The following is a 13634-nucleotide window of genomic DNA, read 5'->3' on the forward strand; positions in this document are numbered from 1 at the left end:
CTGGCACCCTACACCCATGTGACATGGAAAATAACCGAAGCATAAATGATCTTCATTCTAGTTGAAAGGAACTGTTAATAAGTCTTGCTGTGTGACCTTTTTCTCTGTGTCATTTTCCTTAATGAGTTTAATGTAATAGCTATTGACAAGCTCTTTAGAAAATTAATATGACCATGTTCTTAAAAATATTTCTGCCAATGAGCTCCAAATATATTTTGCCTTTGTAGTGGTATGTTGTTAAAAAAATCTCGTAATAAGTATCAACGTAGGATGAAGTGGGATAAAAGCCTTACCTTAACCTTTCTTAATAAGGTATATAGACATCTAAGGTGTCAGGGAAGCTGTAAGAGTAGCAGTAGGAATAGTCGCCAATTAGACTGAATTAGTCTGGGCTGCAGTAGGATTACCTTCTTGGCTTCTTGTTCTTGACTTTCCCTGTTTCCCTTTACTGCTGACAGCAAGCATTCCTGGGGCAAGTAGTCTAACAAAGAATATCAAATTTGCATTCTTATCCACTCCTGTTGGAAGGTGCAGATGAAATATAAATCATAAGCTGTAGGGATAATCACTGAGTCTTTTTTCAGTTTAAGAAGAACAGATTCTTATTGAAAAGGTTGTGCTAGAATTAGTTCTAACTGTATGGTGTTTCAGAAGAGAGTAAGAGTGAAGAAGGATTACTAACTTTGAAATCATCTGCCCTCCTGTAATAAAGGGAACTGCTTTCCTGATGTGAAAAGGTAGTTGAAATTTTTTATGTGGTAGGGAAAATCAGTATAAGCAATTGATTTTTGTGGAAATTGGCTATTTCAAAGATTGGAAATAAGAGATATTGCACATAACACTGCTAGAATGAGCTGATTTGCAGAGAGTGACCCGATGCTTCGAAGTGATTGACAGACTCTTATTGCTATGGCATGATGACTTTTCCTTATTGTGTAGATTCTTTCATCTTCAAAATTTTTGAAAGCATTTCCATGACACCAATTACTAAGGTGTGATTGTTCATTCATGTGTATGTTGCAACTGTTCTTAGCATTTCTGCTGCAGGTTTAAAAGTATTATACCTTTTCAGGTCAAATATCACGTACCAGAGGAAGAAATAGCTTTAGGACCAAGTTGTTGGCTGTGGGACTACTTAAGAAGAAGTGGTGCTTCTGGATATTTGCTTCCACTTTCAGGTGGAGCAGATAGTTCTTCTGTAGCAGCTATTGTCGGGTGTATGTGTCAGCTCGTGATAGAAGGTAGAAAGCTTTGCATTTACCATTGTCCTGTTACTCCCGGCACACAGTTATGTTTATATCTATACTGTTACTGCAATAGTGTTTACATGTCAATTAACCAGACTCTTGCATACATGACGTGATTCCTAGATTCTTTGATGTGGATATGTTTTATGGGTATTCTTAGCACCATCTTAAGAGAACTTCTTTGCATTATAGTACATTCATCAGACGGATCTAAATTCTGGTTTTTGTCTTCCACAAAATGCTACCCTGTGTTAAAATATAAATCCTTCACCAGCACGTTGAAGAGGAGTCTCTTAGGATTCCACCTCCTTGTAGAATGTGTTAAGATATTTAATGTCCTTGTAACATGTGAAGAGTCTCCTAGGATTCTATGTTGTAGTTAATATCCTTGTTATATGGGAAGTCTCCTAGGATTCTATGTTGTAGTTAATATCCTTGTAATATGTGAAGTCTCTTAGGTTTCTATGATGTAATTAATGTCCTTGGAGCTTGTGAAATCTCCTAGGATTCTACGATTGGAGACTCTTAGAATTCTGGAAATGAGATTATAAATAGAGAAACCATTTTGGCTACGGCTTCTTCTCCTCAGTTTCTTCTTGTTTTCATTCTCTCTCTCCCTCTCTCTCTCTCTCTATATATATATATATCTCTATCTTCCTGCGTGAGTGCTGTTTTCTGGTTACAGATATTGGTGCTAGATTTCTATCATGGTATCAGAGCGCCAGGTTACGTTATCTCTACCAAACGAAATGCCCAAACAGGTCTGATCTGGTTAGAACTCTTTTCTCATCTTGTCTCTATCCTGAATTTACTTTTCTCTTGCGCAATTCTTGTTCATTTTTCTTCTTGCTTACCCAAGGACACATCTTGTTATATCGTGTCTTCTTTCCCTCTCATCTTCTACCTATATACCATTCCTTTCTGCTGTCATGGAAAACCTTTCGCATTCTGGCATGTCCTCAAGTTTTCTTCCTCACCTTATTACCAAAAAACTCAACCATGAGAATTATCTGATCTGGAAAAGGCAAATCATGCCTTTCATAAGAAGTCAAGGCCTCTTTGGACATCTCGATGGTTCAACAAAGGCTCCACCAATATCCGTCTTATAGGAAATAAAAAATGAGGCAGGAGAAGTTATTGCTGTTCATGAAGACAACAATCCTGAACATGCTATGTGGATGAGACGTGATCAAAGTCTGGTTGCGTATATTTTGTCCACTTTATCTCAACAAGTGTTACTTTCAGTTTCTGATGATTGTACTGCAGAAGAATTATGGGAAACCCTTGCTGATACCTTTTCCCAAATATCAGAAACTCGAATTATGTACTTAAAGAAAGAATTTCAGAATTTGAGCAAAGGTTCAACGTCTATCATGGATTATTTGGGGCGTATTAAGGCCGTCGCAGACCAACTTGCTGCCTCAGGGAATAACATTTCTGATAAGGAAAAGGTGCAGCAAACCTTGAATGGACTTGGGCATGATTATCAGCTTTTATTACAGCTCTTGAGGTCCTTCCTGTTCTGCCTTCCTTCAACGAACTACAAGGTAAACTTCTCCAACATGAAATGAATATGAAAAGAGTCATTGAAAGGACTGATCAAGGGAACTCCCAAAATGTATTGGCTATGAATGTAAAGTTTGGTAAGAGCCATGGGAACTCCAACCATGGTGGTCGTGGCATTCTACCAACACCACATAACAAAGGTATGTCTCCTTTGGATACTTCAAGAAAAATACCAATTTGTTTTCAGTGCAACAAGAAAGGACACATGAAGTTTCAATGTTGGTTTAATCCTCAAAATAAAAACAAAGGGGTAAGACATGATTATAAACAAGGAGGACAAAGTTCTAAATCCACCGCTGAAGATATGCAACAGCTATTGATGACCGCATTCTCAAAGATGACTATAAAGCAAAATGAGCAAGGAGAATGGTTCTTGGATTCAAGTGCAGCTACCCATGTGACAGGAAATGCAGGTAAATTGACTAACTTATCCCCTCATTACGGTAGAAGTTGCATTATAACAGGTGATGGAAAATCTCATCCTATTACACATATTGGAAATGCACATATTCCATTGTCATCCTCGTCTCTATCACTGTCTAATGTTGTTCTTGCTCCCAATATCAAAAAGAACATCGTATCCATTTCTAAACTCATTGATGATACAAGCTCTTCTATTGAATTCACACCTTCTTCTGTCTATGTCAAGGACCTCCAAACGAAGAAAATGTTCGCTAGAGGGGAGCGTCAAGGGAATATGTACGTCCTCAAGGAATGTCTACCCAAGGATTCATCCACTTTTGATATAGGATTGAAGACATTTTCTCTTTCTCATAATGCGTCATCAGTGCCAAGTTCTTGCCATTTTCAATCAAAAGTAAGGGGCCCTAACCAATTTTTGGAGTCTGATTTGTGGCATAGTCGGCTAGGACACTGTGGTCGACATTTCATTGAAAAACTTGTCACATATAGTCTCATTCCAAGATCAAGTTTACCTCTTACTTCAAGTGTCAAAAAATGTTCAAGTTGTGGACTTTGTAAGAGTCATGTTTTACCTTTCCATAATATAAACCAAAGGGCTTCCAAACCTTTTGAAACTATTTTTTCTGATGTATGGGGGCCAGCCCCTATTGATTCCATGTCTGGGTCAAGATATTATGTCTTATTCATTGACTCTTACTCACGTTTCACCTGGATTTACTTCATGAAACACAAATCAGAAGTACCTCACATATTTCGAAACTTCTATGCCATGATTCAAACTAATTTTTCATCCAATGTGGTGCATTTTCAATGTGATGGAGGGGGAGAATATTCCTCGCTTGATTTTATTAAATTTATACGTGAAAAAGGGATAACTAGACAAATTTCCTACCCTTACACACCACAACAAAATGGTGTAGTTGAGCGGAAACATCGACATATAGTTGAAAGCGCCATGAGCATGATGCATGATACTAATGTGCCCATTTTCTTGTGGACTGAAGCCTTCCATACTGCTGTATACATAATAAATTGTTTGCCTATGACACTCTTGATGTCTAAATCGCCATATTTTACACTCTTAGGCAAACAACTTGATTACAAGAACTTGAAGGTTTTTGGTTGTGTATGCTATGTTCACGTTGATGCTGCCTTGAGGAACAAGTTTCAAGACAAAGCTATTCAATGTAGATTCGTTGGATATGCTGATGAATATAAAGGTTTTCGATGCTATGATCCAACAACTAAACGTATCAAAACTTCAAGAAATGTCATTTTTGATGAACATAGTTTTGATAATACAAATGAAATGCCTATGACCATTGAATCTTATGATCCCTGGACCAGTACACAGTTATTCAATGCAGATCCTGTTATAGAAAATGATGTGCCTCAAAGTGAAGATTCAGAGAGAGCAATACAACCGTCGGATATGGCTCAAAGTGAAAATCAAGAAAATCCAACACAGTCATCAAGTCATCACGAAAACAATAATGAAGAACAGAGCAACGATGCACATCGGTATTCGGGTCTTATCTACAGTCGACGACTAAAGGACAGAGATGCTCACAGTGAAGAAGACAACATGCCCCACCTTAGAAGATCCCAACGCATTCGTCATCCCATTCACAGGTGGGTTAGCTATGATTCTTTATCACTTGATTTTCAGTTATTCATGGCAAAAGTTGGCAAGGAGGAAGAACCTACTTCATTTGATCAAGCATCAAAATCACATCATTGGAGAAAGGCTATGAAAGAAGAAATGGATGCCTTGCATGAATGTGGAACATGGGAGATCATTCCGAGGCCACAAGAAAAGAACGTAGTGGGCTCCAAATGGGTATACAAAATTAAATACAAACCTGACGACAGCATAGAAAGACACAAAGCAAGGTTAGTAGCAAAAGGGTTCACACAAATGAGGGGGAAAATTATGATGAGACATTCAGCCCTGTGATCAAAATGGGAACAATTCGCGTGATTATATCATTGGCAGTTGAATATGGATGGAGACTACATCAAATGGACGTGAAAAATGCTTTTCTTCATGGTGATTTAAGGGAGGAAGTATATATGGAACAACCTCCAGGATACACGAAAGGAGACTCTCATGCATGGGTTTGCAAACTAAGAAAATCTATTTATGGACTTAAACAGGCCTCACGTTCGTGGTTTGACAGTTTCTCTTGCAAGATTCAAGAATGTAGTTTTCGGAGATGTCCTCTAGATCACTCTCTTTTCATTTATCGAAAGGAAAACATATTTACTTTACTTCTTATATATGTTGATGATATTGTTATCACAGGAAATTCAGAAAAACACATAGAAGAAGCTAAAGTTTTGATGATGCAAAACTTCAAAATGAAAGAGCTTGGTGATTTACGATTCTTTCTTGGAGTGGAGATTGACAGGCACAATAATCGCCTCACATTGACACACCAGAAATACACGTTGGATCTGCTGAAAAAGTCAGGTATGTCTGATTGTAAGCCTGTTGGAACTCCTAGTGTTCTAAATCAAAGACTAAGTGCTCAAGATGGGGAGTTATATGAAGATCCTACGCAATATCGAAGTATTGTTGGGGCACTTCAAAGACCAGATATTATATATGCTGTGAATCAAGTATCTCAATTTATGCATGCACCTAAAGATACTCACATGGATGCTGTCAAAAGAATATTAAGATATCTTAAAGGGACAGCAGGAGATGGCTTAGTTTATGGTAAGAGTGAAAATATAACTACTGGACATCAACTTATGACATTCACAGATGCAGATTGGGCTGGAGATCCTGATCAAAGAAAGTCCATTTCTGGTTTTTGTATTTTCATTGGACGTAATCTTGTGTCTTGGAGTTGTCGAAAGCAAAAGGCAGTAGCAAGATCCAGCACTGAAGCTGAATACAGATGCATGGCTGCAGGTACTGCTGAAGTTACATGGGTTAGACATTTGCTAGAAGACATTGGAGAAAAGATTAAAACATCAATGTTAATGTGCGATAATCAAAGCGCTATTAACATTGCCTTTAATCCCGTACAACATGGTCGAACAAAACACATTGAGATTGATCAACACTTTGTTAGACAAAAGGTGGAAGACAAGGAGATTCAGCCTATTTATGTTCGTACATATGAACAAGTTGCAGACTTATTTACAAAAGGATTAACAAAGGAACGATTCTGGTTTCTAAAAGGCAAGTTGTACATAGTGCAAAACCATGCACAACTTGAGGGAGAGTGTTAAAATATAAATCCTTCACCAACACGTTGAAGAGGAGTCTCTTAGGATTCCACCTCCTTGTAGAATGTGTTAAGATATTTAATGTCCTTGTAACATGTGAAGAGTCTCCTAGGATTCTATGTTGTAGTTAATATCCTTGTTATATGGGAAGTCTCCTAGGATTCTATGTTGTAGTTAATATCCTTGTAATATGTGAAGTCTCTTAGGTTTCTATGATGTAATTAATGTCCTTGGAGCTTGTGAAATCTCCTAGGATTCTACGATTGGAGACTCTTAGAATTCTGGAAATGGGATTATAAATAGAGGCCGTGCAAACCATTTTGGCTACGGCTTCTTCTCCTCAGTTTCTTCTTGTTTTCATTCTCTCTCTCCCTCTCTCTCTCTCTCTATATATATATCTCTATCTTCCTGCGTGAGTGCTGTTTTCTGGTTACAGATATTGGTGCTAGATTTCTATCACCCTGTCTCCACTTATTGTTATTAATCCTCTTGACCACGTCATTTGGTTGGTTGTGTGTAAGTTTGGGGGGGGGGGGTTGCACGTTGGGTTAAGTTGAATCTGGTTGAATTGCTTTCAGGCCATGCTGCCTACCTTTTTGACTGAAGCTTCTAACTTAGAAAGAGGGATATAGGTTCTGTATATCTGAGAACATTCTTATTATCTTTTCCTTTTAATATAGGTTCTGTATATCTGAGAACATTCTTATTATCTTTTCGTTTTATAAATTCTATCTCTTTTGCCATGTCTTCTGCTTCCCGTAAATTTTTTGCATCTCTGTGCCACTCTCCTTAGGTTAAGTTTCCATTTAGAAGTAATCCATACTTAACTCTTTCGGCTGGCAAATCTTTGTTATTCATATATCTTTTAGGTCAATGACTGCATATCCATGCAGCAATTGCGGACGGAGATGAACAAGTTAAAGCCGATGCTATACGTATTGGGAAATACCATAATGGTGAGGTCCCTCACAATAGTAAAGAATTTGCTAAGCGCATTTTTTACACCGTTTACATGGGGACAGAGAACAGGTAATATTCTTAACTGCTGACCAGAACTCGTGAATACGATGATCTACTGTTCTCATATTTTTATTTGCTAATCAAGTTTGTGCATGTGATAGAAATGAGGATACCTTTTCCTTTCTTTTGGGGTATGTAATTGAAGTTGAGAACAGTGTAGATATTTTTTTGCTTCCAAGGGCAATTAGTTTTCCCATATTTAATAGTGCAAGTAAAAGTTGTATGCATTATACTGGCGTTTTTTTGAACAAGTATAATGGTGATCTAAACATGCTATCCCTGTTAAAATTTAAGGTTCAGGCATCATGTAAGTATACATATGTGTATTTTATATCCACTGTCATACATCAAATACTCCTGGTAGTTTGATGTATGATTTGTATATATATATATACGCATAGGTTTTTATGTATTTATTTTCTCTTCTTTTTCTTTGTATTTTTTTGTCTTTTTCATTTTCTTTTTTTGATCGGCTAGGAGAACTAGCTGTTGACTGCACCCAACGGCTAGATTTCTAGCCATTGAAAGCAGTCCAACAGCTAGTTTCTTTAATCTCTCTTCTTTCCCTTTCTTTTTATAAAGAAGGGACTTGGGTCCCTTGCTTTGTGTGGACTTTAAGGCCTGATTTTGTGTATTATTTGAGATTCAATACTGTTTAAGGGTTAGTTTGTCTTGGTTCGGGTCTGGATCCTATCTGACCCGCAATCCATGTTGAGTCCTTCTTTATGTAACCTGTGTAACCCTATTCTCGCGTGATTAATAAAAAATAAGAAAGAGAGACCGGCTGCGAGTGAGCGCCAGAATCCTCTCAGCATCGTGGTTTTTCTTCCTTGAGTCGAGGTTTGCCACGTTATTTGTACGTCTTTTTACTGTTTCATCCTGTCGAGGTTCTTGTCGTCGTCGTCGCCCATCTCAGTCGCCATCAGCCTCTCCCTTGTTCCTGAAGGCTTTCTTGCACACAAATGAGGTTAAGGGAACAGGCAAAATAGCGAGACCAAGTGCCCGCTCGTGGCCAAAGGGGTGGTGAGGCTTGGCCGTAGGGCTGGGCATCGGGCCGGGCTTTTTCGGGATACACTTTCTGTTGTGTTTTTTTAATCTGCGCCATTAAATTCTAAAGCTTCGTATGAACCAAAACCAAAACAATAAAGAACGCATTCCCAAATAAAATCAAAGCAACAAGAAAATAATCCGGCACGATAAAAAAAATTCATAAGTTCCGTAAATCAGCTACAAAATTGTGCATTTCGTTCCTTCTCGAAACACAACATACAGAAGCAGAAGCAGCAAGATGATCTTCTGAACATGGGAGAAGGATCAAGGAAGACTCTATTGGACGGACGCAGCCCAACAAAATAATGGAGATCCCAAATTTCCCGAATCGGTGGAGGAAGAAGAGGACTAGGAGAAGAACAGACAACAATGGGGATAACTGATATACACTGTTAGTGTGAATGAGAGATCAGAGATGTAGAGAGAGGGGCCAACGACCCTCAATCCAGAGAGACTCAGAGAGATACCTTTGATGGTGATGGCACAGACAGTGATGGCGCGGCGATGACGGCAAGGCGGCATCCAGAGGGCACAGGTGACTTGTTGTCATATTCCCTCCCTTGTTGCTGTTTTTGAGTTGCCGACATTGGGTTATAGTCGGCAACCCACTGCCTTTCCACTTTGTTCTAGCTACAAAGGGGTCACTGTTGCGTGACCCAAGACCTAGGACGTCTCTATTGCTTTCCCCATTGCTAAAGGGCAGGGACCAGGTTTGTCGCCTTGGGTCACCGGTATCCGGCGCTCTCACAGTTGCAGTCTCGCTGCTCTTGCAGAGCTGAACGACGGTCGACGACTTGACGAGGTCATGGCCACGCTGGAGAATGAAAGTATGAAACATTGGAACGAGGTTACAAAACTGGAAACCCTAACCTAAATTAATTTAAAAAAATAATAATTTTTTTTAGTTACCGTCCGGATTCTGGGGCCCCCGACGGACATAGTTTCAAGCCTGGGCCCGACCCGTTAAGTACCGGGCCGTGCTGGGCTCGATAACATGAGCCCGTTAAGAATTGTTTCAGGGCCCGGGCTCGAGCCCGAGCCTGAGTCCGGCCGGGTACCAGGTACTGGCGGCGGCCCGGCTCGGTGCCCAGGCTTACTTGGCCGGCGACGGGAAACCCAATGAAGACCTCGGTCTAGGCCGAGATGGGGCGCATAGGCATAGCTGAGAGCCAATCGCCATGGGCATCTACATTCTGAGTGCAAAGCCTGTATCATACGATACGGGGAGTATACGTGCGATGCAGGGCCCGTATCGCACGATATAGGCTAATTTTCAAAAAAAGGCACCCAACGCCTCCTTTTCATTTTTTCTTTAAAACGTCCATAGGTTCCTCTTTTCTAACATGGGGATTGCGCGTCCAAGGAGGGAGATCATCAACTTTCACCGTAAAAACATCGATTTTCACCATGAAATCAAAGATTAAACAGTCGATTTGTGCATGGGTGGCTGATTCTCGTTGGGAGGAAGGTTTTCTTCATTTCTTCTTTGTAAGGTATGAAATCTCTTGTTTCTACCATATTTTCATATATTTTTACCGTAGATTGAAAGATTTTGATTGTTTCATTAAGTTTACCGTAGGATTTCGTTTTTGTTGTGAAGATATTGATCCTACATGGCAATGGTGCGAAAGGGTGAAGGATAATGACCGGTTGAAACTCAAATGTAACTTTTGTGAGAATACGTTTTTAGGAGGGATTATTAGAATGAAACACCATTTGGCATGGACCTCCAAAGATGTGGATCCATGCGTTGGAAAACCAAACAAACTTTTGCCTCCATTTGTGTGTCAGCAATGTTTAGATATGCTTCATGCTTTACATCAAAGGAAGATACAAAAACAAATGGAAGAGGCAGATGTAGGCTATAATGAGCCTTGGGAAGTTGAAGAAGAAGAAGAAGCTTATGAAAATGTTGATGATGAAGATCTTCAATGCTTCAACCTTGATGAAGGAGAGTCTGCTGGTGGTGAATATGTTGGTGAGGATCTTCAAATTCTTGAAGATGAAGATGGAGATGATGATGATGAAGATTATGAATGAGAGTCAAGAGTGCTTTCATTTTATATGTATTGGGCCTATTGTGATGTAAATTTGTAATACATAACATTTAGAACTTGTTTTTAGATGTGGTATCTCATAGACTTATGGATTTTATGACTTATCAATCTATGGTTGTTGAATGTTTTATGCTTTGTAAGTTTGTAGAATGATATTGTTATGAATTTTGCTGTCTATGAATGATGAATGCGTAATGTCTATGAATGATGAATGCGTAACTTTATAGCAATAATAAGTCTATCATTATCTAAAACATGTTTTCTATGAATAACTTATTATTTTTTATTTTACTGATTTTTTTATGAATTTTTCGATTTTTTTTCAAATTTTCCTGATTTATTATTATTTTTTTTAAAAAATACGATATGGTTACGATATTTTACGATACGGTGTATCTTAAAGCCCGATCGATACGGCTTACGATACGTTTTTTACAACATTGGTCGGCCTCATGCGGAGTGCAGTCCAACCTGACCCCTAGTACCACGTTGTGGCCGAGCTACCCAGGGTCTGCAGCCAGCCCCCGGCTGAAGGGCATTCAGCTAGGGTCCCCAGAGGGTCAAGCACACTGAGCGATGGAGGAAGACGTGTTTCAGCAACAGCGGAGCGCCACAGCCGCAACAACAAACGAGGTGCGGCTGAGGGCACCCAACAGCCTTGGCCAGGCACAATCGAGTTTACCCGACATACTACTACTGTTGCGCATGCTTGGCCGAGGCTTTGCCGAGGCCTTGCCGATACTGATGAGCTGAGCACAACCTTCCTGGACCTTGGCTGGATGCCGGTACAAAACGGTGGGAAGGTTTGTAAGATTTTGGGTATCAACCCATGATCAGTTTTAGCAAAGGAAATGTTAAGAGAGAGAACAAGAAAAGAGAGATGAGAACTGAAAATCTAAGGAAAAGGAAATGCCGGTAAAAAACGGTGGGGAGGTTCATCTTGTTTTATAACTTGCGACATAAAGAGCTGAAAATCTAAGAAAAGATTATCATAACTTACCCATCTATGAATGGGGTGTCGCACTCGCACATATCTTCTAACTGGCTTATCATCATAAACTTCAACATGGGAAGAGGTCAAATTGCCATTTATCCTTTTTTTCTGACGAGTGTAAACCTGTCCTGATCGACATGAAGCATTGTTTTCTCCTTCTTTCATAGCTGGAACAAGTTCTTTGTTTCCTTCTGTTTGTGTTGTTGATGATGAGGAAGGTTTTTAAATATTAAAGAACCTGACAACTCTTTAATATTTTTAAATATTTTCCTGGTTTACATTGTAATTCTATGGTTTACCCTAATTCTCCCTTAAGGGTTAGGGTAAGAGTTCAAATGAATTTTTACGTGTCTTTCTTCTCTCTCTTTCTCTCACGAAAACATGGTATCAGAGCCGGCAACGTGATCCCTTCAAACTTCCAGCGACTGGCAGACTTCCGGCGACTCTCTTTCCGGTGACTGTCAGACCTCTCTCTCCCCTCTTGTCTTCTTCTTCTTCCTCTTCTCTACTGCTCGCTAGTTGGTGGAGTCTGATCACGCCTATGTGGAACGCGTGATCAAGCCCATTGGTGGAATGTGTACAGCAGTTTTTCTGATCGTGGATAAGGTTGGCGCTGCTGGAGATGGGTGCCTGACGCTGCTGTTGGTGGAACAACATCTGAACGTGTACAACAGTTATTTTTCTGATCGTGGAAAAGGCTGACGCTGCTGGAGAGGGGTGTTTGACGTTGCTGTTGGTGTAACAGTAACTGCTGGAGATGGCTGGATGCTGTTGACATTTATAGAGACCTGCTGCTGATCGTGGAAATGGTCTGTTGATACTAATGAGTGTGGAACAGCAAGATGTGGACTCGTTGGAGAAGTTGATGTGGAAACAGCATAAGCAACAGCAGTCTTAAGGCAGTCTTCATCTGTAAGTTTTTTTTGGCAGCAGTCAATTGTCGACAAAATTTCTGTTGGCTATTCAGGGTCGTGTGGAAAGGTGTGGCTGCTGCCTACATAGACTGCATGTTAATAACGTCTGGAAACAAAGAATAATCTGTGACTCAATTTTTTGCCTGCATCTACATATTATTTCCTGTTCAGCAGTTCATATAAAATGTGCACATATATTTTCTTTCGATCTTCACTATGGAGCAGAGAGATACTATTGCTGATACACAAGGAGAATATAAAAGTTCTGGAACCTTCTTTCATTTGGGTCTACTGTGAAGTTAGACGACACAAATTATGAAATTTGGTGTTGCGTATTTATGATGTCTGTTAAGGGGCACAGAAAAAAACATGTTATTGAGGAGGAGGAACCCTTAACGAAGTCAAGAAAATACTCTACATGGGAGGAAGATAACAATATTATCATGGCATGAATTATGAATAGCATGCGGGCACACATCACTCCTACAATTGCTTATTATACCTCTGCCAAACAAATGTGGGATTTTCTGAAGCAAACGTACTCCCAAGATAAGAATATGAGCAAAATTTTGCAGGTTGAAGAAGAACTTCTTAAGCTCCAACAAGGTGACTCAGATCTGGCCCAATATTTTGCATCAGTTAAATCAGCCTATGAGCGACTCAAAGCTCTACGCCCCCCTTGTAAATCATGTTATAAAACTCACTTTGAACAACACATGGTGGCGAAATTTTTAGCTGGGCTATCTCCTGATTTTGCAGTTGCAAAAGCCCAAATGTTGATTGGGGCTGAAATTCCAGATCTTGCTGAGGCTTATAACAGACTTAGTCATTTGTCTGTGACCCTTACTTCATCATCAACTGATGCACCCTCTTCAGCATTAGCTGTCCCAGGAGGCCGTGGGCAGGCCTTAGAGGGAGAGGGGGTCGTGGTGCAGGAGGTGGACGCGGTAGATTTCAATGCACGTTTTCTGGAAGACTTGGTCATCTAGCATATAGATGCTGGAACAAACGTGGTCGCCCAATGATTCGAGGCTCTGAGTCATCACAGGCCAAGGGTTCTTCTCATATCCCAAAAGCTTCACATGTGTGATATGTGGAGATCCTATCTCATCATGAGGAGGAG

At 39.9% G+C, this 13634-nt stretch overlaps 1 protein-coding gene across 2 annotated transcripts in view; it reads left to right on the forward strand.

The window, feature by feature from the left end:
* The window catches only part of LOC116264357 (glutamine-dependent NAD(+) synthetase), an 87428-nt gene that overhangs the window by 29294 nt on the left and 44500 nt on the right, over window positions 1–13634 (forward strand). For both annotated transcript variants that reach the window (XM_031644501.2, XM_031644500.2), the window contains exons 6-7: window positions 1073–1241; window positions 7370–7505. In XM_031644501.2, coding sequence (XP_031500361.1) covers window positions 1073–1241; window positions 7370–7505 — 305 coding nt within the window. The remainder of the gene's footprint in view (window positions 1–1072; window positions 1242–7369; window positions 7506–13634) is intronic.

Source organism: Nymphaea colorata, chromosome 11 (assembly GCF_008831285.2).
Source record: "Nymphaea colorata isolate Beijing-Zhang1983 chromosome 11, ASM883128v2, whole genome shotgun sequence".
NCBI classification, from domain to species: Eukaryota; Viridiplantae; Streptophyta; class Magnoliopsida; order Nymphaeales; family Nymphaeaceae; genus Nymphaea; species Nymphaea colorata.